Source organism: Carlito syrichta, unplaced genomic scaffold, assembly GCF_000164805.1.
Source record: "Carlito syrichta isolate Samal-C Ts95f unplaced genomic scaffold, Tarsius_syrichta-2.0.1 Scaffold153648, whole genome shotgun sequence".
NCBI lineage: Eukaryota > Metazoa > Chordata > Mammalia > Primates > Tarsiidae > Carlito > Carlito syrichta.
In genome coordinates, this window is record NW_007097744.1 from 99347 (window position 1) to 125896 (window position 26550).

The 26550-nt window shown below is 38.6% G+C and overlaps 1 protein-coding gene across 1 annotated transcript in view; it reads right to left on the reverse strand.

Moving 5' to 3' along the window:
* Window positions 1–1754: 1754 nt before the first annotated feature.
* The window catches only part of LOC103252144 (myosin-8), a 30728-nt gene continuing 5932 nt past the window's right edge, over window positions 1755–26550 (reverse strand). The window contains exons 6-40 of the mRNA XM_008050755.2: window positions 25949–25976; window positions 25740–25848; window positions 25555–25647; window positions 25359–25422; window positions 24610–24708; window positions 24415–24518; window positions 24117–24255; window positions 22912–23030; window positions 22672–22821; window positions 21356–21526; window positions 19820–20129; window positions 19635–19702; window positions 17390–17477; window positions 17189–17306; window positions 16721–16844; window positions 16495–16631; window positions 14813–15068; window positions 12516–12758; window positions 12248–12424; window positions 12017–12162; window positions 11838–11928; window positions 11288–11677; window positions 10734–10860; window positions 10028–10146; window positions 9707–9903; window positions 8086–8269; window positions 7836–8001; window positions 7614–7738; window positions 6023–6331; window positions 5281–5484; window positions 4170–4295; window positions 3909–4079; window positions 3620–3724; window positions 3010–3105; window positions 1755–2023 (exon numbers count right to left, since the gene is read on the reverse strand). Of these exons, the coding sequence (XP_008048946.1) occupies window positions 1874–2023; window positions 3010–3105; window positions 3620–3724; window positions 3909–4079; window positions 4170–4295; window positions 5281–5484; window positions 6023–6331; window positions 7614–7738; window positions 7836–8001; window positions 8086–8269; window positions 9707–9903; window positions 10028–10146; window positions 10734–10860; window positions 11288–11677; window positions 11838–11928; window positions 12017–12162; window positions 12248–12424; window positions 12516–12758; window positions 14813–15068; window positions 16495–16631; window positions 16721–16844; window positions 17189–17306; window positions 17390–17477; window positions 19635–19702; window positions 19820–20129; window positions 21356–21526; window positions 22672–22821; window positions 22912–23030; window positions 24117–24255; window positions 24415–24518; window positions 24610–24708; window positions 25359–25422; window positions 25555–25647; window positions 25740–25848; window positions 25949–25976 (5303 nt within the window). The 3' untranslated portion in view covers window positions 1755–1873. The remainder of the gene's footprint in view (window positions 2024–3009; window positions 3106–3619; window positions 3725–3908; window positions 4080–4169; window positions 4296–5280; window positions 5485–6022; window positions 6332–7613; window positions 7739–7835; window positions 8002–8085; window positions 8270–9706; window positions 9904–10027; window positions 10147–10733; window positions 10861–11287; window positions 11678–11837; window positions 11929–12016; window positions 12163–12247; window positions 12425–12515; window positions 12759–14812; window positions 15069–16494; window positions 16632–16720; window positions 16845–17188; window positions 17307–17389; window positions 17478–19634; window positions 19703–19819; window positions 20130–21355; window positions 21527–22671; window positions 22822–22911; window positions 23031–24116; window positions 24256–24414; window positions 24519–24609; window positions 24709–25358; window positions 25423–25554; window positions 25648–25739; window positions 25849–25948; window positions 25977–26550) is intronic.

A 26550-nucleotide genomic window follows, 5' to 3' on the forward strand; every position in this document is an offset into this window, starting at 1 on the left:
GATTCAAGTTCCTCCAGGTATATTCCCAGTAGGGGGGTTGCTGGGTCAGATGGAAGGTCAATGTCTAGTTCCTTCAGAAATTACCACACTGGTTTCCAAAGAGGTTGCTCTAGTTTGCATTCCCACCAGTAGTGTAGAAGTATTCCTTTTTCTCCACATCCTTGCCAGCATCTATTGTTTGCTTTATTAATAGTGGCCATTCTTCCTGGGGTTAGATGGCATCTCAGTGTGGTTTTGATTTGCATTTCTCTGAGGATGAGTGAGGCTGAGCACTTTTTCATGTGTCTGTTGGCTGCCTGTATATCTTCTTTTGAGAAATGTCTATTCATGTCTTTGCCTACTTTTTGATGGGGCTGTTTGCTTTATTCCTTTTGGCACGTTTGAGTTCCTTGTAGATGCTGTATGTTAGACCTTTGTCAGATATACATTTGGCCAATATTTTTTTCCATTCTGTGGGCTGTCTCCCTGCTCTCCTGATGGTTTGTTTTGTTTTGCAGAAGCTTTTCAGTTTGATGAGCCCCCACTTGTCTGTCTTTGAAAGGTCAGGGGAGGGTAGATGCTAGAAGGTAGGAGGAGTGTATAAAGTACAGTCTTTGTCTAGACAGCATTTTTGTTTTGCTGCTTCCCCTCTTTATGAAGGCCAGACTCCACCAAGGCTTTTTGTCTTATTCTTTGACCCTCTTTTCATAAGTTCATTCTCACTCTCTCTCTAAAAATCCTGCTTACATTATTACCTTTAATAAATCTGGAATCCATCCACTTCTCAGTGTCTCCCACTTCTATTTTTCTGGTCTAAGCCACTGCCTTTTTTTGTCTTTTATTTTACTGTGGGCTCCTAACTAGTTTCCCAGTTTGCTCCTTTGCTCCCTTCAGTCTATTCTCAACACAGCACCCAGAATGATTCTTTTAAAATGTATGTTAATATCACTGCTCTGCTCAAAACCCTCCAAAGTTTTCCCACCTCACTCTGAGTAAAGGCAAAAGTCCTTAGAGTGGCCCTGGGACCCTACATGATCTGACTCCCCAGTTCCTCTCTCGTCACGTAACTGTCTGCCTTGCTCATTCTCTTCCAGCTGCACTGGCTTCATCCCTGCCCCTGCAACTTGCCTACTGGCCCCGTCTTAGGTCCTTGGTATTTTCTGATCTTTTCTCTGCCTGGAAATGCTCTGTGCTTATATACTCACATGGCTACTCTTTTGCTTCTTTCAAGTCTCTGCTCAACTGTCTTCTTACTAAAGAGGACTTCCCGGACTACTCTCTATAAAATAGCAACTGCCTCCCCCTACTTTTAAATTTCCCATTAGCCCTTATTATCTGACACATCACACAGTTACAAATGTACTAAATGCCTTTCTTTCCTTGTTCTTGCTTCTGGAGAGTAGGAACAATGTTTTGTTCACTGCTATGCCCACAGAACTTAGAACAGTACCTGACACACAGTAGGTGTTCAACATCTACTTGTGAAATGAGTAAATGAATGGCTCCACCTGCCAGGGCAGCCTCAGGGAGTGTTTTTGTTTTTCTTAGTAATTTGTAACAATCTAGAGAGATTTAATGAAACAAGCCCAGCAAAAGATATTTGTGTGTTGTGGGGGATGGGTGGGAAAGGGCCTGCTGGGTGGTGATGGAAGTATACAATACGAAATGCTCTGCAAAGCCATATATAATATCCAACTGTTAATTGCTAGGTGAGAACTATATGTGAATATTGATCATTTTACAAATAAAAATATGAAAGTGGTTTAATTTATAATTTGACGGTAGTTTTTATTTATTCAGCATTAAGAGAAAAATAAACATCATAAAACAAGTGACCAAAGGTATCACATTTTGTGCGTGTCTTCAGCCACTTGGCAACATCAGGCAGATGTGTTTACTCTGCACTGATTTTTGTGTGAACCTCCCGGTTTCTCACCCGCAGTTTGTTGACCTGTGATTCCGCGATGTCAGCCCGTTCCTCGGCCTCTTCCAGCTCGTGCTGGAGCTTGCGGAATTTAGATAGATTAGCATTGGATTGTTCCTCCTAAGAGTAGAGATGAAATGGTGAGAATTAGACTTTGTAGTTCCCATTGCACTTGACACAAGACAGGATTATTTCTTCAAATCAAATAATTCCTTCTTATGGTCAATTCGCCATGTCTGACTTCAAATCTAGACAGAATTTTTAACTTCAATTACATTTTTTACTTTAAAGAATGAAAGGAGAAATAGTTTTGAAGTGGAAGGGGACAGCCACATGTAAAGCACATTATCGGTTCATGATGTCTGTCTTGTGTGGAAAGGAGGAAGAGACCCGTGTATTTTTTATAGCGTTCAGTAAGTAAATATAAGGTCAAATCATAACTTTGGGGAAATCTCACTTAAAAATATATATATTTTCACTCTGTTGTATAGAGAAAGGGAAATAAGTGAGGCTGGGAAAAGGGAAAAGTCTACCTCTGTTGGTTTGACTTACTACCACTGTGTTTTCCTTTTCTTCTTCCTTTTCCTCCCTTCCTACCTGTCACATGTGTCTGGAATAATGGAGGGACAACCAGGAAAAACATAGTTGTAGAATCCTCAAACATGTTCTTATAGTAGCTACAGTAACTGTGGGGAGAAGAACTCTAGCTGATGACACTGATAGTGAATGAGTCAGTTGGGGCAAAAGATTTATATTTGGCTTGTGAGAACACCTGATTTTGTGTATGTCCAGAAGAAGAGGAATATTTATCACAGTGATAATTAGAGTTTCTACTATATATTCTTTGCAGCTATCAAGCAAGTAGGTTATTTGGAACTCCCTCCTTTCAACCCTTACAAGTTATTTAATAATAAAAATATCGCCTTTTGAAGTCTTATTCTGTAATTAGGATTTGGGGGACAGATTCATATTTATAAAATCACCCCTCTTAAAATATGAGTGGTAGATTTTTATTTTGTCTCCTTCTTTCTTAACAAATTCTTTTAATGCACTTTCTACTACAAAAACAAGTTTCCTTCTTTCCTCAAGGGCTTAAAGATACTTACAGCTTCCTCAGCTTGTCTCTTATATGATTTCACCTTTGCCTGTAATTTATCTACCAAGTCCTGCAGCCTGAGAACATTCTTGCGATCTTCTTCAGTCTGAAAGTTTGAAAACAATCTGCATTCAGCTCAAATAAATAAGCCTACTATGGGTCCTAAAATAAATTGTTTAGTATGATGGCAGGTGGACCTGGGGTAGAACTTGATCAACTCTGAGGTTTTCTTCATAGAATTCCCAGTAGCACTCTTGTTAAATGTTTACAATGTGTAGGCACTGTATTAGGGAATTGCACATATCTTCCCTAATCTTTACCTCCCTATGCTGGAAAATAGATGCTGTTTTCCCTGTATTACAGGTGAAGAAACAAAGATTTAGAGTTTTAAGTTTAAAAAACAAGAGATACTGAAACCAGTATATCTGACTTTAAAACCTGTATTCTTTCCTCTCATATGCTATTTTCTCAAGGCCTCCCTCTGTGATAAGCAACTGTGTCTTTTACCCCTTATATGTATCAAGTGAATCTGTATCTGTGAGTGCCACATAAATAGTCATCAGTTTTTCAATTTCCCTTGGGCAGGAAGACTGGATATTCTGGAAAGCGATTCCCTTTACCTGGTAGGTGAGTTCCTTTACTCTCCTTTCATGTTTACGTAAACCTTTAACAGCCTCTGCATTACGTTTCTGTTCATTTTCAACCTCTCCTTCAAGCTCACGTACCTGTAGCCAAGAAAGATGTGTATATGGTCAGTCTTGGGGGATATTAAGTATCCCAGGTCTACTGAAGGTTTGGGGTATGTGTCCCCAGCCCCAGGACAGGATGGGAGTCCATATGTAGGACAAGAGAAGGGTAGGAGAAGTGTTCTTTTTCCCTTCCCAGATTCAGAGCAATCAAGACACCCACTCTGGCCTCCAGTTTCTGGATCTGCTTCTTCCCACCCTTCAGTGCCAGCTGCTCAGCCTCATCCAAACGGTGCTGCAGGTCCTTCACCGTCTGTTCCAGATTCTTCTTCATCCGCTCCAAGTGAGCACTGGTGTCCTGCTCCTTCTTCAGCTCCTCGGCCATCATGGCTGCCTAATTAGCAAATAAATCAAGAAAACAATGAAACCTGATGATAGCAGGTCGTGCATGTGTATCAGCAAAACAAACGCTCATCTTGCTCACATCAGTAATGGCCTTCTTAGCCTTCTCTTCTGCATTGCGCGATTCTTGGATTACTTCTTCCACTTCGGTCTGGAGTTGCGAAACATCATTTTCCAGTTTCTTCTTGGTGTTGATGAGGCTGGTATTCTGTTAAAAATAGTAAAAATTTACAAGATTTGCAGTTTGTCCTCTTGGGATTTTATAAATGTCTTAGGACAGGGGACCTACTAGCAATGTTTCACTACACTTTAAGTATTTGTTCAGTGCAAATATTTTGCAAGGTTGGAATCCCCTCCCTGAATCTTCCCCAGTGTCCATCTAATTTATGCATAAGGACTTCTCAGGTTTAAAAATGCCTGTGTTGGTGGACATTAATTAATTTCTCTTTCAATTATATTTCAACCAGACATCACTAGTTATTCTATTCTTAAGAGGTTGGAGATGTTAGAAAACAGATTATTTTTGTGCATGGCAAGTACTGAGAATTTCTCAATTAGGAGGAATCTCTTCTCTGTGAATTTTTAAGGTTTGCTCCCTTGGAGAATACTGAATTTGTCTTATAAAAATATATTTTTAAAATTCAACTCAGTGGTTCTCAAAGGTAAGCAATACTGCCTCAATGGGTATGTGAAAATATTTAGGGGGTAGATGTTTTTGACTGTCAAAGTGACTAGGGAGTGCTACTGCATTTAATGCCTGGGAAAATCAGGGATGCTAAATGTCCTGCAAGGCATGGGGACAGTAAACCCAACCATGTTAAATGCTTGTGTGCCCTGATGAGAAACATTGCATGGAACATGTTTAGATTTTGGAGTCAACAGGTAATCTTTACTCAATTTTATTATACCTCATGGTTTCCAAATAATCTAAAGAGCCAAACCTTATTTTTAAATAAAAAATAATAGCCCTTTTGGGGGGAGCAGATAATCTAATACAAGGCAGAAATAGGAACACACACACACACACACCGCGCATAATTCGATTACCCCAAGACAACCATAATGAATATTTTAAAGCATATCCCCCATCCTTGTTTATATACACATATTTATAAGAATGGGATACTTTCACTTTATAATTCTGGTTTATCCCCTACCAGTACACCAGCATTTGTTTGATGGGAGGGCCTCACCTGGGTGTGCAGGAGCTGGACACGCTCACTGGCATCCAGAAGCTCCTGTTCTGCAATTTTCCTGCTCCGCTCTGTCTGTTCCAGAGTGGCCCGCAGCTCCTCGATCTCAGCCTGCAGCAGGTTAGCTCTGCGCTCCACGATCGCCAGCTGTTCTTTCAGGTCCTCCTGGCCCCGGAGAGCGTCATCCAGGTGGAGCTGGGTTTCCTGTTAAGATTTTTTTTTTAAGGCCTTAGAGGTTCTGAAGAGGATTTGGGAGAATATACTGGTGCCGGGAACAGGAGATGACATGCCTGATCTTTGCTTAGGGTGAAAGCGAATTATCAGGAGATATAGATTCTTTTTCTGTTTTGGCCATTAACTGTTTTTCGTTTCCTGTGTGTCACTGATGGCTATCATTTATAGACCATTTTCTATATGTTCTACCTGGTATTGGATATCTGTTATTTCATTTGATACCCACAGTTACCCTGTGAGGTTGGTAGTTTCTTGCTTTGAAGAAAAAAACAGAGTTCTGAGAAGTTGAATAACTTGCTTAAAATCAGGCAGCTAGTAAATGACAAATCTAGGACTCAGCCTCAGGTCTGTCTGGAGCCCAAGTCTGTGTACTTTCTCCCATATCATATCTTAATCTCTGGGCTTCTGTTTTTTCTTCTACATAAAACTTCCTTAAAATATTATAAGTTAAGATAGACGACAGGTAACTTCCCTGACTCATCTGAGACGCTAATGTGGACCCATTTACCTTCAGGATGCCTTGAGTGTTCCTGTAGTTCCTTAAGCTCTCTGCAGCCAAGCGATTGGCATGGTTCAGCTGGATTTCCATTTCATTCAGATCTCCTTCCATTTTCTTCTTGACTCTCAGAGCATCATTTCTGCTTCTAATCTCTGCATCCAGTGTGCTCTGCATTGTCTCCACAACTCTAATGTGGTTTCTCTTCAGCTGGTCAATTTCCTCATCTTTTTCTGCAATTTTTCTATCAACATCAGACTTGACTTGGTTCAACTCAAGCTGGATACGCAGAATCTTTCCTTCTTCATGTTCAAGAGATGCCTTAACAAAACAAAACAGGGGTCAATTAATGAAAAAGAACTTGAATATTTGGAGTATATTTCCTTGTGAGCCAAAGTCTTGCTAATGTCAGTTTGTTTCAGTTTGTCTAATTTTACAAAGCAAAATACAGTAGTTCCAGAAACCTGCTAGGTAAATCATCATTTGCTTGTTTAGTCTCAGATTATATAGGGCAGCTCTGCAATAAAGGTGTTTTGCACTATACAAATATTGTTCATATTAGTACTAACAAAATTATATGATTAAACTTGTATATGGCAAACATAAACCCTCAGTATGCTTTGTAGATTAAAATGTTCATTTGTGATATACTAATCCCTGCTGTAAAAACAATCAGTTTTTAAATATATTTATATTTTTTTCTGATTATATAATACATACTCATTGTAGGGTGTGGGAGCAATACAAAAAACAAAGAAAAACTACTTATTGTGCCCCCACTCAGAGATAATCATTTTAATGTGATGTATTTTTTCCTACTTTTGTATATTTTTACATAATCAAAGTTATATTATATATGAAAACTTATGTCTTAATAAATTACTGCACATTGTAAATTTTTCCCCATAACAATAATATTTATTGGCTAGATAAAATTCCATGATATGGAGCCGGGCTCGGTGGCTCAGCCTGTAATCCCGCGCCTTTGGGAGGCTGAGGTGAGTGGATTGCCTGAGCCCGCGGGTTTGAGACCCGCCTGGGCAGTGAGATCTCATCTCTACAATAAATCAAAAAATCAGCCAGGCATGGTAGTGCATGTCTGTAATTCCAGCTACTTGGAAGGCTGAGGCGGAAGGATCGCTGAATCCCAGCAGGTCGAGGCTGCGGTGGCCGGGAGCGGCCACTGCACTCCAGTTTGGGTGACAGAGTGAGACTCCAACTCAAAAAAAAAAAAAAAAAAAAATTCCATGATATGGCTGTTCTATAATTTGCTTATTTTTGTTCTTAGATTTGACATCTTTGTTTTAAAGCTTTGCCTTCACTTAAGATTATTTTCTTGGGATAACTTCTTAGAATTATAATTGATGGGTCAGAGTATTTGCATTTTTTTTACCCCCCAACACCCACCCCGAGTATTTGCATTTTTAAGGTTTTTGAAAACTATTGCAAATCATTCTTCATAAAAGTCTTATGAATTTAAATTGTCACCAGCTCCATGGTAATGCATCCATCTCACAGTACCATTGCTCACTTTGAGTGTTTTTACAGAGGTTTGTCTTTTTCTTTTTTTCCCCCACAAAACATAACACAGGATAATATGTACCTCTGCTTCCTCTAAGGCAGCCTGAATTTCACATTTCTCTTGTTCCACTTGCTTCTTTATTTTCTCTAACTCGTGAATTTGCTTTCCTCCCTCTGCAATCTGCTCTGTGAGGTCAGAAATCTCCTCTGTGGATAAACAGACAGGGGAGTAGAGGTCAGAAAGATAGCAGCAAGGAAAGGTCCTCCCAAGGCTGCGTGGGGTAGGAATGTCATGAGGACTCACGCTGCAAGTTCTTATTTTCTCTTCTTAGCGTTTCAAGTTGGTCCAGGGATTCCTCATAGGCATTCTTCACCTTGAACAGCTCAGTGCTGAGAGAACGCGACTCCTTTTGGGAGGCTTCAAGTTCAGCCTGAGTTTCCTCATACTTCTGTTTCCATTCTGAGAGGACCTGAAAAGCAATAAACTATCAGCAAATGCAAGGAGAAAGGAAGACCAAAGCAAGCACTCATAAAGTTTAAGTGGGCTGGGCCACCTTGTCAAAGTTCCTTTGCTTCTTATCAAGAGCCGCGCAGGCTGCATTCGATCTTTCCACATCAAGCATGAGGTCTTCAACTTCATTCTGGAGCCGCTGCTTTGTCTTTTCAAGGGAAGCACACTTGGCATTCACTGCTTCTACGTGTTCTTCAGCTTCCTGCAGACGCTGGGCCAGCTTCTTCCTGAAAAGTTAGGCAGTCAGGGGAGTAGCCAAGACCAGGAGCAAAGTGATAACCTCCTTGGTCTCTTTTCACAGTACTGTTTCTATACTGGCAGATAGCATATGGCTTTCAAAACTGTGGTAGCCAGAATTGCTTTCTAAATTGATAAACTGTGTGTAAAGGTCCAAAATGGTGAACAGTTGAAATCAAGTCCTTGGTATGTTTTTGAATTCTTAGAGGCTGCCGTTGGTGCTTCTATTTTATGTACCTTGCTCCATAAGCAATTCAGGATTTCAAGACTTCTAGTTGAGTATGGTTGTAGAAAATGATTAGCCAGGACAAATTTGTTGATTTATTTATATTCTTTCACATTCTAAAAAGGCGTTGAGGCTAACTAAATATTTTATTGGGCAGAAATATAGTGAGCATATTCATTTGCATTCTCAGACTATCCATATCTCTTTATGTACTCTTTCTCTAGAGAATAGCCAGTTTCTTCTAATCATATATATTTGGACACTCTCACCAGATAAATAAATTGATGAATAAATCAGGACAATTCATGCAGTTGAAGCAAAGGCAGGCTTTTTTTTCCTTTCCAAATTGTCAACATTCTTGCTTCTTTGCTAATTGTGTGCCAAGTATACATCCTTAAGGTACAGAAAAGCCTTTGGTTCTGATGGCCAAGAAGATCAACTTGAAGGTCTCCTTTGGTCCATATGTAGACTAAGACTTTACATTATTTAGACCAGTCCTAGATATTATGTACAGTTTGGTGATGCCAGCATGAGTTTTAAGAGGTATGTCTGTCTGCTCAGTGCTTAAGAAGGTGAGCACTGGAATTAGAACATCTGGGTCCAATCCCAGCTGTACCAATTAAGTATACACCCTTAGGTTAGTTGATTAACATCTCACAGCCTCAATTTCATCATTTGTAAAATGAGGATAAGAAAAATGATACTGGCCAGGCGCGGTAGCTCAGTCTCTAATCCCAGTACTCTGGGAGGCCAAGGCGAGTAGATTGCCTGAGCCTGAGGGTTCGAGATCAACCCAGGCAACTTGGCGAGACCTTGTCTCTACAATAAATAAAAAAATTAGCTGAGCTTGCTTGTGTGCCTGTAGTTCTGGCTACTTGGAAGCCTGGGGTAGAAGGATCGCTGGAACCCAGCAGGTCGACTCTGGGGAGTCGTGAGCATGCCACTGCACTTCAGCCTGGGCGTTGGAGTGAGACTCCAACTCAAAAAAAAGGAAAAATGATACCAACATACTAATGTTAAGAAAACTAATGAGCTGATTATCTATAGTACTATAGAGATACAGATATAGTATGTGCACAATAAATGCTAGCTTTTGTTATTGTTATGTCATCCTCAACATCATCAGCTGCTTCCAGGGGTTGCTGAGTTGAGCAGCTGAGAAATGACGTCTTTTTCCTTTTCTATCGTTCACACCACATACTTGGCCTCCTCCAGCTCCTCTGTGCGCTGGATGGCATCTGTCTCATATTTGGTCCTCCACTGGGCGACCTCACTGTTGGCCTTGGACAGGGCCCTCTGCAGCTCGGCCTTGCCTTCCTGCTCCTCCTCATACTGTTCCCGCAGCAGGTCACAGTCATGGCGGGAGGACTGCAGGGCATGCGCCAGGGCATTCTTGGCCTGCAGAAGGCAGCAGTTAGTGACTTATATTCATGCATTCAATGATATTTAATTGATACACCCCAAGTAGAACCTAACTGGACATGTTTAGATGTGATTAGTCAAGATCTTTGGTAAAACTCACTTTAGTTTCTTCCTCTAGCTGACGTTTCAGCTCCTCAATCTGCTGAGTAGATGCTTGTTTGCTCCTTGAAAGCTGAGAGACTAAAGCATCTTTCTCATCTAGCTGTCGGGAATATTCACCTAAGAATAACAGAAGTAAAGGAATTTTTTAATGGCATAAATTATAAACCTATTATACATATATGTATATAAATGTATATTCAAGTTGTATGCCCCTTTTGTGAGCTGTTTGGAACAAGAAGTGTTTCCAGAGTTCAGGTTTTTTTGGATTTTGGAATATTTGCATTATACTTACTGGTTCGGCATCTATAATCCAAAAAATCTGAAATCTGAAATTCTACGATGAGTATTGCCTTTGGGCATCATGTTGGCACTCAAAAATTTCAGATTTTGGAGCATTTTGAATTTTGGAATTTTGAATTAGGGCTACTCAAACTGTGTGTATGTATGTGTACAATATACATTACCTGTTTTTAAATATTGTTATAGAACAGATTAGAACTGGAGATTTAAAAGCAGAATTGCCATAGTAGTACCACAAGTAAACTTTGCTTAGTCTTGCTTTCTTTTTTTTCTTTTTGACCTTCTCAGCAAATTCTGATCATTTGTTTATCCCCTTCTAAAATGGAAGTATTGCTCTTTGTTAGATTTCCTGGAATCCTTTTTATCTAGTTCATGGTTTCAGGACCCAGAGAAGGTATCTTTACCTGCTTCTGTCTGCAGGCGTGCCCTCTGTGCTGTCAGGTCATTGATCAGCCGCTGCTGCTCTTCTTCCCTAGTCTTCAGTTCACTCACTTGATCTTCTAGAGTTCGGCACATTTTTTCAAGGTTTCCCTACAGGACATGTGGTAATAAAAAATGAGACATTTAATGCAGTTTTAAAAAGGTTAAAACTCGATTCTTAAGATATTTTTAGAGTGAATAAATTTTGTCATGTGAGTAGAAAGTTAAGACATATACTCTATGGAACATGCCAGAATTCAAGCGTGGCGAGTACATAATGTCCCCAAATTGATCACTGTTGTCAATATATTGTTAATGATATTGACACTTGCTTATAGTGAGTTTTGAAATTATCTTTTATTTTTGAAATTATCTTAATTGGTCATAATCAGCATTTAACAAAATGAAATAGAATGGAATATTTTAGGATAGGAAATACTTGAGTAGTGCTATAAAATACCTGCAAACAATGTTTAATGACAGAGAAAAATGAGTGTTCTTGTAAGTTATTACCACTTTTTTAGGCAGTATTGATTACCTTGGCTTTGGAAATGACCTCTGCATTACTACTAAGGTCGTCAATCTCCATCTTCAGCTCGCTCTTCTCCTTCTCCAGTTTTTGCTTGACCCGCTGCAGGTTGTCAATCTGCTCCCCAAGCTCAGCCATACTGTCTGCATGTTTTTTGCGAAGAGCAGCTGCTGTGGCTTCATGTTGCAGGGTGGCCTCCTCTAGGTCCCTGCGCAGTTTCTGGAACTCAGACTCTCTCTTCTGGTTTAATTCCACCTGAGCAGAAGTTGCCCCACCGGCTTCTTCTAGCCTCTCGCTGATCTCTTCCAGTTCCCGGGAGAGGTCAGAGCGCTGCTTCTCTGCTTTGGCTCGGGAGGCCCGCTCTGCCTCGATTTCCTCCTCCAGCTCCTCAATGCGGGCCTGGGAGTGAAAGTTAGCACATTAGCACTAACTCATCTCAACTTTAGTCTTGTGTGTGTGTGTGTGTGTGTGTGTGTGTGTGTGTGTGTGTGTGTGTGTGTGTGTGTGTGTGCGCGCATGCGTGTGTGTATACAGAAAAAATAAAGATTAAGTGAGTCACCTGCAACTCTTTGATCTTCTTCTGTAGTTGAATTTCTACTGCTTGCTCATCTTCAATTTTGCTTATCAAATTGCTAATTTCAAATTCTTTCCTTTAGAGAGAGGAACAAGACATATTAATACTCATATGAATTGAAATGTGGTATCTCATAGATTTTTTTTCTTTTAAGAAGCTCCTACTTTTTAAGCTTTTCATCAAGTTGCTGCTTGTCATTTTCTATATCCATTGTGGATTCTTGGGCTAATTTGAGATCACCCTCCAGTTTCCTCTTTGCTCTTTCTAGATCCATTCGAAGTTTTTTTTCTTGTTCCAGAGACCCTTCAAGCTGTTGAAAAGGTAAATATGTTAAAAATGAAAAGTAATTAAAAAAAAAATCTTTCAAAAGAATATTAAAAATATCATCCACTTACATCATCCACTTGCTGTTCCAGCTTGGTTTTAGCTTTGGTCAGGCTGTTGACTTTGTCCTCCTCTGCCTGCAGGTCATCCAGGGTCTGCTGGTGGGCCTCTTGGAGGGCTTTCTTCTCCTTGGTCAGCTTAGCGATGGTTTCGTCAAGGCCTGCCATCTCTTCTGTGAGGTTTTTCACCTACAAAGGTTAAGAGAGCAGCTTAGTTGCTATATAGCAGCTTAGTTAGGTAGCAACAGCCCTTTATAATGTTGGAGAATATGATCCATACCTTATTTTCCGTGGCATGTTTCTCCTTCTCAACCTTGGCCAGTGTCAGCTCAAGGTCATCAATGTCTTTCTTGAGTTCTGAACATTCATCCTCCAGTTTCCTCTTCTTGGCTGTCAGCTCAGCATTGATCTCTTCCTCATCCTCAGCTCTTTCAGTCACCTCTTTGATTTTGGCTTCTAGCTGGATTTTGTTTTTAATCAGTTGCTCACACCTTTCCTCTGCATCAGCTAAGCTATCTGCTTCCTGTGGAGAGATTCATTCAGATATTTGAGAGTTTGTTACTTATTTTGAAACTCGTTTTGTGTAAAAATAATAGTATTTTAGTGACTTTTGTTGGATTTTTCAGTATGAAGATAAATTCAGTTTAATTGAACATAATTCCATGGCCTGGTGGATATAGTTAATTAGAAGTAAAACTATAGCTTTAGAAGTAAACTAATTTGAAAAATGATTCATGGATTAGAATCAGTAACTATTTAAAAAATAGTATGCAGAACAGTAGAAAGATCTCCAGATAAGATCAAAGGAAGGCTGGGTTCTTGTCCCCATATAACCTCCATATGTATGACCTTGGACAAGTTGCTTTATTCTTCTTATTGTCAATTTTTATACAAATAAGGAGATTGGAATAAGTGATTGCCAGGAGTTTTTCAGCTATAGTATTCAAATTAGTGAAATTGATTAACTTTGGTTTTCCTTATTTCCTATTTTCTTCCTACAACTTGTTTTTAGATTGAATTAAAAAAAGAAAAGAAGAAAATTTATTTCCATGGCATTTCATACACTAAAACCTTCCTGATAGTCTATAACGGTGCTATAATTGTCCAAAATTTACTTTTCTATTTAAAGCATTATCTATAGTCTCAGAATGAATTTTAAAATGTATAAGAACATGTAATTCTGAGAAATTGTATAGCTCAATGAAGTTTTCATAAGTGACTAATTAAAGGGCTCAAATAAATATCAGTTCATTCACGAACTTATGGAATTACTCCATCCTGGGGAATTTCACTTCCCAGTGTTTGTTTTGTTCATAGTTTAAGTTTTTAAAATGTTTAAGTGAATGATAATGGGGACTACCCAAGTGGGATTCCTTTTTTTTTGTATTTAATAGGGATACATTCAATACATATTTACTTATGAACTCACGGTACTATGAAAAGAGGTTAAGATGGCAAGGTGGTGGTTAAGATGGAGAGGTGGTGGTCTAGATGGAGAGGTGGTGGTCTAAGATGGAGAGGTGGTGGTGTTATGTTTTTAGAAAAATGTAACTTTCGTATAAATAAAGCTATGAGGAGGAAAAGTTAAAAGTAGCTTTAAAAATTTAGGGAAACTGTCTTTTTTTTTTTTAAACAGGTTACTTCATGAGATTGGTTTTTTTTTTGTTGTTAGTTGGAGTCTCATTCTGTCACCCAGACTGGAGTGCACTGGCATGCTCCTGGCCACCACAGCCTTAACCTGCTGGGCTACAACGATCCTTCAGCTTCAGCCTTCCAAGTAGCTGGAACTACAAGCGTGTGCTACCATGCCCAGCTAATTTTTTTGATTATATTGTAGAGATGAAGTCTTGCCAAATTGGCCAGGTGGGTCTCGAACCTGTGGGCTCAGGAAATCCATTCACCCCAGCCTCCCAAAGTCCTGGGATTACAGGCTGAGCCACCGAGCCCGGCTTGTTTGGCTTATTGAAGCAAGGAAATGGAAGATTATGTTTGGCCAAGGTGCTAGTACCAAACTTATACCCCACCCTGAATTCCTTCCTGAATCAATAAGCAGAGGCCTTAAAAACTCAAGATTTGTCTCACAGGAAGAATCAGGGAGGACACATTGCTTTACCTTACACACTGGTAGTTCAGTTCAAATAAATACAAATGAGTGTATTGAGCTAAATCTTGGGAGTTGGGGAAAGGAGATATAGAGACAAAGTTATCCTTCTTTTTTGAATTTAAATGCAATCTTATAGACTTGCATTTAGAAAATTGGACTATACTTTTAATACTGGAATGAAGCAGCCAAGGTGAAATATTTAATATTTGGGAACTTGGTTTTAAACTGTTTCTTTCATGACTGTTAAATTTTATGATATTATTGAATAAATTCTTCAATATTTCCTTTTCCCTTTATAACTTTGAAGTAGTCATGCCTGTCTTTTGTTGTAAAATATTGAAAGATAAGTGAAATACTAAAAAAAGCAACTTGAGATTTCTTTTTTCAAGAAAAAGCCATCTGTAAATCCAAAGTGTATGAGTATCCCAGAACAGCTTTAATAACATGGTGCCTTCAAAATATGGAGTACTCACAGATTGAACCTGGAGTTGCAGGTCATTTTTCTCTTTCAAAAGAGTGACCATTTTTTCCTCCAATTCCTTCCTTTTTGCCTCTGACTTGGCAAGTTCATCTTTGGTTTTCTGGAATTCTTCCTTCATAGTGGCCATCTCCTTCTCAGTCTCCGCACTCTTGAGGAGGGGCTTGATCTTGAAGAAGAGTTTCATCCAGGGCCAGTGCTTGACGTTCATGAAAGCACGGACATTATATTGGATGCAGAAAAGAGCTTCTCTGTAATGACATAAAAATAGTGTAGATTGATTTTATTGATATTATTATGTATTACACACAAAATCCCCTTTTAATGAATGCCTCCCACATATGCATGATATATCAAGTTCTGAATCTACTATATATGAGCTTTACACACACACACACATACGCATACACTCTCTCACACTCACACTCATAGTCAGTAGTCCTCAGTATAACCACTTTGCTATTGTCAATATTGTTCATATTGAATAAATCTGTGTTCAATCCTTGTCAAACTAGCAAGGAAGCTTACTTTATTGGGTGAATACTTTAAATGTATGAGCAGCACACATCACTTGGCATATTATAATGTTAGAATTTGGTAGTGGGCATGGCAATTATAAGTTGATTGTGCTGATTGACTTGTAAGCAAATGGATGTGAACTGTGAAATGGCAGAGGTTGCTTTCTGAATTGCCCTACTTATACTGACTTATTATTTGTCATCTCTTCCTTGAAGCCGCTCCTCTCATTCTGAACACCACTGAATTGTCCACTCTATAAACTTCTTTTGTTATCTTCCTCCTCAGTTATCCACTGGCTTGTCTCTGATTTTTTCAGGTGCCTGTCTTATCTGCTTAATTAGATTGTTAATATTCAGAGGGCATTTAGCATTGGTTACACTCCAAAATTTGTTTTATTTAAATAAAATGGAAAGAATATCAATAAGAAATATTCCTTCTGCAAACTATAGTCATAGACTGGCTAGGTCTGACTACCTTGTAGCAATCTACAGATCTCTTCAAGCTTGTTAATGGAAATTCTATTTCTATAGGTCCAATCTTTGATTATTGTGACTTTGTGAAAGCAGATACCATGACACAAACCATAATGTAGACACATAGAAAAGACACAGGAGCACTTATAATGCAGACCTAATTAGTACATGTGAGCAAAATGAATGCACAATGTGTGTGTAAGGAGAAAGAATGCAGTAGTGCTGGGCAAATAAGCTGGAGGAAGTTAATTACAGAAAGGAGAAATGGAATTTTTGAATTGGTAAATAGATAAATTAGGATGAGGGGAGAGGGCTTGTCAAACATAAGAATAGGAGATAAATTGTTTAACCTGCTGAAAAAGACTATGTGGTTGAACATGATAGATGAGGTAGGAAATAGAGAGGCCCTTGACAGCCAAGCAAGGCAACTGGCATGATGAAAATGGTGCTTACTGCAAACTATTCCCGCAGCTGTATGTGAAATAGATGGAAAGGGAGAAACTAGGGGTAGGAGAGAGGTTGTGGAGGGAATCCAACAGTGAGGGCTGAAGCAAAGGCTGATGTGATGTTGGGGTGAGTTCTGAACTTGGAGAGAGGAACATATTAGCCACACGGTGAATGAATGAGGAAGGCTGACTGATAGTCCCTAAGGGACCTTATAGTTGTGGTATTCTGTGGTTATTACCTTCTTTGCAACATCTTCTGATATTCTACCCTCATTAGGAATCCCCTACAGACGGCTTGTGTTCTTGTTATAATCTGGGCCAATTTTTCATCTCTCATTTCTTCCAAAAGACCCAGAAGGCCAGCTTTGAAGAAAACCTGGAGAAAGGGAGAGTCACAAATCATCCTCATACCACAGGAAATGGCAGAAGTTACGGGAATCAGGTGTAAATAAATAACAGCCATACCTTGGTATGTCCAAATTTATATTGGGTATGATCAATATCAATAGAGGCAAGAAGTTTCTCAGAGGCTTTCTTGCTGTCAATGAACTGTCCCTCTGGAATAGCACTTGCATTTAAAATCTTGTATCTGTTCAGTTAAACAAAGACTGGTTAGGAAAGTGTGATCATCATATGTAATCAAATGACACCAAAGTAAATATCAATAAAAATCTGAGAGCAAAAGTGAAAGTAGAAAACCCAACTGTCCTTTAAGGTTAGATAGTAAAACAGTATGGTTTTTTGTTGCATGTCTTCTTCCTGTTATTCTTCTAACCTGTTACTCTCTCCTACTGCCACAAGACCATGTTATTTGACTTCTTAGTATTATAATAGACACTAGTAAGGATTTGTGAAATACAATGAACAGAGGACAACAATTAAGATGATAAAAATATTCACAGCATTCAGTGAACTACAACAAAGAAGACTGACCTTTGTTTAAAATCCCCATATAAGATTCTGCTTGGGAATCCTTTTCTACAGATGCGAATGCCTTCTAGTACACCATTGCACCTCAGCTGGTGCAGGACAAGTTCATGTTCCATCGCCCCTACAAAGATAGAAGAATATTTACCACTAGGCATTTAATTTTCAAACTTGTGCCTGTTTATTATTTCATGCACTGTGCCTTACCAGGAGTTTTGGTTTCATTGGGAATGATACAGCGTACAAAGTGAGGGTGTGTGCTCCTCAGATTGGTCATCAGTTTATTTAAATTTTCCTAGAAAGCCAAACAGAAGAGACTTTGTGAGAAAGTTCACTTCAGATTTTTTTTTTTGTATTTATATGGCGTGAACCTAGGCAGTCTTTCAACGACTAGGCAAAAGTCCGAAGGCTGCAATTGTTTTGTATTTTGAAGTTCTCAAGAGTTATAGCCTGTGAAATAACCAAAAGGCCAAGTGCTGGGAATAAATGTATATATCAAGGTATTCATTTATAACACCTAGGACCTGTCTCATAAACAAACTGCAGATTTTAGCCTTGATGCACGGTAAGTGTTCTCAACTAGGAATCGGAAGACAAAAGACAAAAGATTATGGCCTTACTCTACCACCAATGGGCTGCTGACTCTATAAAACCACTTGTGACTCTCTGGACCTTATTTGAACATAGTTGAGATTATCTTTGAGGTCTCTTTTGTCTCTCTCGGTGCTAAAAATTTTCACAGAAGCAGTTTACAGTGTTAGCAACTGTCCTAACTTTTGCCATTTCTTCCTCAAGTTTATTATTCCCTGGGACCTCTAACCTCTTGCTTAGTTTTTGGAAGAGTTTAAAATCGTGAGACTATGAAGAAGGACCACCCCCCAAAACAGAATTCATTTTTTTAAAAATGTGTATTTATTACTCTTACATGTTTAAACTTCAGTCACCTTCAAAGTACTCTCTGTTTGATGCAATGCACCTATCAAGATGCTTTTTCCATTGCTCAGAAGTTTTTAAACTCATTCATTTTGATGCCTTTTGGTGCTTCTGCTATTTTCATTTCACCTTTTTCACACTGGCAAAATGTTTTCCTTTGATAACTTTTTTCATCCAGGGAAACAGAAAAAAGTCACTCAGGGCAAGATTGAGTGAATAGGGAGGGTGGGGCACGGGGATCATGCCATTTTTAGTAAAAAACTGCTAAACACTCAGTGTGGTGTGGCCAGGTGCATAGTCATGGTGGAAAAACCAGTCACCTGTTGGCCACAACTCAGGACATGCCTTCTGCAAATTGTGGTGCAACCTTCTTAGAACTTACAGATAAAGACTTTAGTTGACCGCTTGATCCAGAGGAACAAATTCTGTCTGAGTGTACTACAAGGGCCTTGTCCCTTGATAATTCTGGGGTTGTTTTTGGGTCCCCCCCCCATGTATAACCTTGTGTGGGTGGATCTTGGATACCTGAGAATACTTATTGTATGAAGTATATACAGGGAATTATTCCAGAAATAGAGTAATTGATTATAATATAGGATGATATTTCACTCAGCTATAGAAATATTTCTAAATATTTCTTAGATGTACTCTTAAGAAGGGAGATTTTTTTCACATCTTAGTTAAACATTAGGAAATGAAGAAAATAAGTAATGTAAGTTTCTACTCTTGAAAACATGTACAAGGACAAGCTGATGGAATAAGAGTCTAACTGGTAAGATAATGCAGATTAGTAGTGAGAAAGAAAAAGAACAAGAGCAGTGTACTTGTTTAGGTCATGGGTCATAGTTCATGTATTATATCTGCATTTTAGTTTTAAAAGGAATGAGACTTAGCCATATACATTTTGATAAAGCAGACATTAGTCTAGACATTTAGCATACTCCCCTTCAGAATAACCAGTTTTTAAACTACATGAGAAAATAATATTATTTTGTAGTAAAATTATTTTTTTTTAATGTTAAGAGATGCTTTCTATCTAAATGATTCATTTAAATAACTAGGCTTGACTTTAGATAAATTTCAGCTGTAATAAAAAATTAAATCCACCTCAGAGGAAAAATATATGTTTCGGTAGAAGATATCCTAAAGAATGTATCTTAGACTCATTCTCAAAGAGGAACTCAGGAACATTCTTGAAGGGCAACATTAAGTGGAATAAGAATAGAACTTTCCACAGGGACAACTTTGAAGTTTAGCTATACTTTTTTAGAAGTCAGCTTCATTATATGATTAGAAAGCTTCTAAGTATACTTTGGCATTCCTGAATACATTAGATAATCATAATAGGGAATAATGGGTAAAGTATCCGTCCCAATAGGAGTAGTATTTCTTTGGCTATGCCCTGACAAGAATGACATTTGAAGTGGTTCCTATTAACATTTCATTCCCTCATAATTTGTTCTAATTATGATAATTCATAGAAACTAAATAGATATTTTGATTTAAATTTGTACTTTACCCTGAAAAGGGCAGACACAGTTTGGAAAGAAGAGCCTTTCTTCTTAGCAGCTTTCTTTGCGCCACCATCTGAGATAAAAACAAACCCCATCAATTAGAGTAGACTACCAGAGGCTTATATGAACATATATTATATGAACATTCTGCAGGAATAACTTTAATTTAGATTAAGGGCACAGAAAGTACCTGTTTCAGCACTAGCATATGTGGAGAAGAGACTGGCTAGAGTCTTCATTGCAGACTTCTGGTACAGTCCAACCACAGTGTCATTCAGGGGGTCCTTATTTTTGTCAAGCCAGCCAGTAATGTTGTAGTCCACTGTGCCAGCATAATGAATCAGGGAGAAGTGGGCCTCAGCCTTGCCTTTGACCACCTTGGGCTTTTGGAAGTTGGCAGACTTGCCCAGGTGCTGGTCGTAGAGCTTGTTCTTGAAGGAGGTGTCTGTTGCCTTAGGGAACATGCACTCCTCTTCCAGGATGGAGAAGATGCCTAGTGGCTGGGTTCAGAAAAGTAGACATTGGTGTTTACCTTATTTCTCTCAAAAGATATAGATATAGTGGCTGTCATCTGATTGAATTATGAGCACCTTCAATTAAATATATGTATGAAATAAACCAGGGTCATAGTCTAAAAAGTCCCTTTATTAGCACTGGAATGGTTTTTCCACCATTCTTTCTTACATTCAATCTGTAGCGTTATTTTCCAGTTAAAAACATAGCTGGATACAAACTTCAAATGTCAGCACAGCATGTGAGTGACTTGTTAAAATGCTATATATTTATCACACATTTTTCCCATTAAATGAATGAACCTATTGTCAAAGTTTTATTTTGCTATGAAAAGGACTTAGAATGATGTTGACTCTATATGCAATAATTAAACAGTAAAAGTAACACAAACTTTATTTAAGATATTTTGTTCATTTAATCTTTATAAAGATAAATTATGAAGTAGCATGTGCAATTTGACTTCTTCGAAAGTCAACCAGAGTGAAGGGTGACTTGAACCCTCTCCCCAAACCCTGCATCTTGCGTGTCTGAGGAGCCCTCCCAATGTCCCTCAGAAGGAGATCAGAGGGACAGAGCAGTGCCTCTCCCATTTAGAGCCACAGATAGACTGCCAGCGCCCTGCCTGGTAGCCTACCCAATGTTCCCTGAAATTGCAGGGTTGGGCCCCAGGACTTTAAGATACATTTTTTAAGGTGTCACCTTGTTTCTTAAGAAGACTAACCCTGAATTGTACCCCACATCTTTATAATAAAAATTAAAAAAAAAGAAGAGCTCTCGTGCCATGATGATTCTGCCTTGCTGAGTAACTTTCATGATTAGCTTCCATAAAAGCATTAACGTATTATGTGAACATTAATTTTTATTTAGAAAAAAATATTTGTTTTTATTATTGACATCTTATATCATAATGGAGTTAGATGAAGAAATAATTAGGACAGTTCTAGTGAAGCTCACCATCTCAAATCGAGTTTTCAGTGCTGCTTTGAAGTTGGATTTGACTCAGTGTAAGAATAAAAATGGTAGAAACAAAACTAAACATTCTCAGTTTCTTCTTATGTAAAAGTTGAAAATAGGAACTCATTTCTAGATAGTAACTTCTCAGTTTGTTCAGATCTCAAGCTATTTGAGATTACAGTAATATTTCCTAGAAGTGCTTAAGACATCTGGGAAATGTATCCTCATAATCTGACCTTTCTTTAGAAGTCAAACTGACCTTCTCGATGAGCTCAATGCAGGCAGCCAGGTCCATCCCGAAGTCGATGAACGTCCACTCGATGCCTTCCTTCTTGTACTCCTCCTGCTCCAGCACGAACATGTGGTGGTTGAAAAACTGTTGCAGTTTCTCGTTGGTGAAGTTGATGCACAGCTGCTCCAGGCTGTTAAACTGTACAAAACAGTAGAGATTTCCAACATTGAGTTTTTTATAGTAATAAAATTTATTGCTGAAAAAAATTTTTATTGGAAAAATGTGGAATGTAGTAATGAGATACAATTCAAATTAATTGTTATTTCTTCAAAATTCCCTGGGTAAAAATGATCATTACTGATACAAGCCTTTTTCATGAATTCTGGGCATTATTTAGGGGCCCAAGTATCAATTATGGTACTGGTATATTTCACTTTTTCTCCTCTAGGATTGTATGGTCAAGAATATACATTAAAAATGCAGTCATGGTGCTGTGTGTGCTATGGATCAGACTTAAGGGTCAGGGGGGAAGTGATTTATTGGAAAGCCTCACTTCTTTTATCACCCCCACTTTCCAGTTCAAGATAAAGTTCACATTTTTACCTTTAGCTGTCACGTTATAAAGGAAAGCTTGTCTTAAGACCTTTAGTATAAAGGTCTTGATGTATAAAGTGAAGTGAATGAGCTAATTTCTTATCTATTCATATCAAACATTTGGCAAATCCCTCTTGTCAAGTGTGATGAAAGTAGGGACGTGCTATAGGATAGCGACTGAAGATCTAAAAGAGTCTTTGTAATAATTTACTCCCTCCTTTTATAGATGATGAAGCTGATGCCCTGGAGGTAAAATAGTTTGTGTATGATAAAGCTGGAAAAATAAAGACTATCATCTATCTCTGAGTTCCTATGTTTTCTCCTCCATGGAAGATGCTTTGTGTATGAACCAAATGCTACAGATCTGGGTTCCTGTTCTGGCTTTGCCTTTTATGCCTGTGGGATCTTTAGCTAGTGTTTTGATTTCCTTTCATCTCAGTTTTCTCCATATGTAATTAGAGAGGATATTAGCTACTCTTTCTTGGGTTGTTTTGAAGATCAAATAGGTAACATTTTTGAAGTCCCTAGTATAGTGCCAGAAATATGTTGACTGCTCAGTAAGTATTAGCTGTTATTATTATTATAGTCTATTAACCGTCTAGATATTTTGGAGATAACTCTTGCTCTAGGTGCAATGTTGGAGCAAGCAATACGGATACTATAAATGTAAGTGAGTAATAATAATATCTAGTACATCAAGGCCCACAATTGTCTCCCTCTCACTTTTTGTTAATTTGAAGATAACGCACATCAAAGATCTCAAAGCCAGCAATGTCCAAAACCCCGATGAAGTACTGCCTGGGCTGCTTGGTGTCCAGTTGCTGGTTGATGCGGGTGACCATCCACAGGAACATCTTCTCATAGACGGCTTTGGCCAGTGCACCCACTGCATTGTAAACCTTCACAGATAGAGTAGTGTTTGTTGACATTATTCAAGACATGTTGTAAAGGCTCAGGATATATGTGACTCATTAAGGTCAAGCACTTACCTGCTGCACAGTCTGGCCTTTGGTGACATACTCATTGCCAACTTTGACCCTGGGATAGCACAGGGCTTTGAGCAGGTCAGCAGAGTTCAGACTCTGGAGATAGGCTGCCTTGTCAGCAACTACAGAGACATAATTCAGAAAATTTTGTTTAATGAGACATATTCTGTTTAACCTAATCTTTCCATTTTTCTTCAACGCAATTTCTTTATTATTAAAAAAAAGTTTTAAACAAGTCTATGGAAGGCCAAATGAGATTCTCTGTACTTTAGAGCATGTGCTTGACGCTAAATGGTTGATCAGTTACACTGGCCTTTAGTGACTTATTGCAAGTAGGTTTTGAGAAATCTTTCATTAACAATAAACATATGTACACGGTTTATTCCAGTTGTTTATGCAGAGTAGAAGCCATAGTCCCTGTTTTTAAGATATATTAAATGTAGTTGTAGATAAATATTCACTGTTAAGATGGAGTAAAATTCAGAATATTTGGAATCTGAAAATGTGGGAATTAAAGTTTACTGGTGACCCCTACAATGTCTCTTTCTAAAATTAGGTCAATGACTATGATGTAAATAAATCCCACATTTATGTCAGCAGAAGTAACTGCTGAAAAGTTTAGAGGAAAGAGGGAGAATGGCAAGTTGAGGTGGTCAGGAAGGGCTTTAAGGGCACAAAACTAGCTTTCTGTGGTAGGTTCTGTACATTGGGCTTTCCATATGTAAAGTGTATGATTTTTCTTTCTCAATTCCTTTTTTATCTTACTTGCTGCCCATATTGGCTATAGACAATTTATATATAGACAACACACACATGCATACAAATGTCTCTAGGGGCATCGTTCACCCCCAGTCCCATGTTTGGGCAAATTCTCTCTTGCCAGTCACTAGGTTTTCTTAGTGCTAAAATAGACCAGTATGCAAAATTATCTCGTATAACTTTCATTGGCAACGGAAAGCAGGAGCACTATTTAATCTCATTCTGTCTTACAGGTTGTGCTTATAAGTGGCTATTAGGGTTCATTGTAACTTGTTTGGGTTGGATAGAAATGGTGGAGATAGGGAGAGATAAGGAAGGGAGGAGGCGAGAAAGGATGCAGTGTGTGTATATGCCTTTCAGAAGTTCAGTTACAAAGGAAATGTGAGTGTAGAACAGATTTTTTTCCCTATATTTTCTGATTTAAACCTACATAGAGGTTTGTTTTGTACCTTCAGTGCCATCTGGCTCAGCTTGCTCCTCACGCTGCTTTTGCTTGAATTTCATGTTCCCATAATGCATCACAGCCCCTGTGAGTTTATAGATGGACATTTTTTCTTCAGGAGTAAAACCCAGGATGTCAATGGCACTCTGCCAGGAGAAATGACAGGACAAAAGTTAGGACAGAAGAGAATAACTTACAGGAAAATTTAAATTTGTACTGTGTCCTTAACCCATACCTACAGCAGGCTGTTACTGTCATTCCTATACATAATGACTTTTTAAGAATAAAATCCGTGGATAACTTACATCAGTGGCCATCAACTCTTCTTGGTCATCAATGCTGGGGACTGTGATCTCCCCTTGACTGACAAAGGCATAGTCATATGGGTTGGTGGTGATCAGGAGCATTTCTAGGTACACAGAATTCAGGGTATATGCTTTATATTAGACATTGTTAATAAAATTATTAACTTTCATTTATGAATGTAAATTCTTCCTTACCAATTAGTTCTGGCTTCTTATTGGAAGTGATCTGATAAAAAATATGGTAGCTTCTTTCTGCCTTCAGCTGGAAAGTAACTCTAGACTTTTCTAAAAGATCTGGAAAGAGAGGGAGATAGATATTGAGTATGAAAAAAAAATCAATGCTTCTGAGACATTACATGATCCTCAGTCAGTATCTTTGGTCAAAATGGGGGCCATTACATTTGGCTCCAATGAGGTTTCATTTTGATACAACCCTGTGGTTGTATATAGAATTGTAGATGGATAAGGTGATTGCCCATGATTCTCACTAAGAGCAGCAACTGGAGCATACTTGCTCTAGGACAAATACAGTTTCACGTGGAGAATCTGTGACTTCTGTATTTTAGTTGATCCCTAATATCTCCTCCTTCTTTGGATTGCCTCAGATTCAATGTGTGGTAGACTATTTTGGAAACATCTCCCAAAACTCAGATAAGAGCAAATTACAGAGAGGTATTGGGAACCCATAGGTAGCCTAGTATTGTCCTGAAGAAAAATCATAGTTGCTTCTGAGGCAGGAACTTCTCTAGGATGTGCTACACAGAACTATCAGTCTGAGGTTGAGATAAGCACAGCATTCAGTATAAATCTGGCGTTAGCTCACAGGCAATACTGGCAGCAGACCTCTCTTTCACAGGTTTCATGCACAGAAAGTGTTGCAAAATATCCTTGCAAATGAAATCACTTGTCTTTCTGTTTTGATTTTCAGTGATCTTGTTACTCACATGTTTCAATATCTGCAGATGCCAGCTTCCCTGTAGTACCGAAGTGGATTCTAATGAATTTACCCTTGAAAAGATAAGGATTATTTAGTATTAGAAAACAGAAGCACACAGAGAGATACAAGTGAGATAATAATTTAGACATGACTACTCTAGAAGTTAAGGGCTGAGAAGACCCTTCTGTGACCAAGAGACTTACAAAGCGAGAGGAGTTGTCATTCCTCACTGTCTTGGCATTGCCAAAGGCCTCCAGCAGGGGGTTGGCACTGATGATTTGATCTTCCAGAGTCCCCTGCAAGGGATGGAACAATTTTCACATCTGGGGATCTAGACTTCTGAGAGCCCTGCCAGAGTCTTGATTCTGACTCTGGCTATCAGACCCACCTGCATTTTGCCAGATTCCTCCTTCTTTTTTTCCCCAGTAACTGCAATTGTTGCAAAGTACTGGATAACACGCTTGGTGTTCACAGTCTTCCCAGCCCCGGATTCTCCACTGCCAAACAGAAATCAGAGATAAGATCAGAACTATGGCCCATACTGTCAACATCTAAGACAAACACTGCAAATCAGAGAAGAAGAAAAAAATCACATACGTGATCAGGATGGACTGGTTCTCACGATCTGTGAAAGAAATAAAGATTATTGGTTTAAAAATGCACATTCAGTGTGAAGATTATTGAACTAGTTCAGATCAAACACAGCTTGTTCTTTTTAACTTTTTGAAGATGTCACCTATTTTGGTCAAAACAGCCAACTGCCCCTTGGTGTAAAATTTGTGAACATGAGAGGCAAAGAATAATCTGCTCCCTTTTTGTATTGAATTTTTTATTGTGGTAAAATAAACATAACATCACATTTACCATCTTAACCATTTTAAAGTGTACAGTTCAGTGGTATTAAGTACATTCATAATGTTGTACAACTATCACCACCCTCCATCGCCATAATTCTTTTCATCTTGTAAAACTGAAACTCTGTGTCTATTAAACTCTAAATCCTCATTCCCCATTCCACCCAGGCCCTGGCAACCACCATTCTACTTTCTGTCTCTATTAATTTGACTGCTTACATACCTCATATAAGCAGAATAATATAGTATTTGTCTTTTATGCGACTGGCTAATTTCATTCGGTATAATGTCTTCAAGATTTATCCATGTTGTAGGATGGGTCAGAATTTCCTTGTTTTTTAAGGC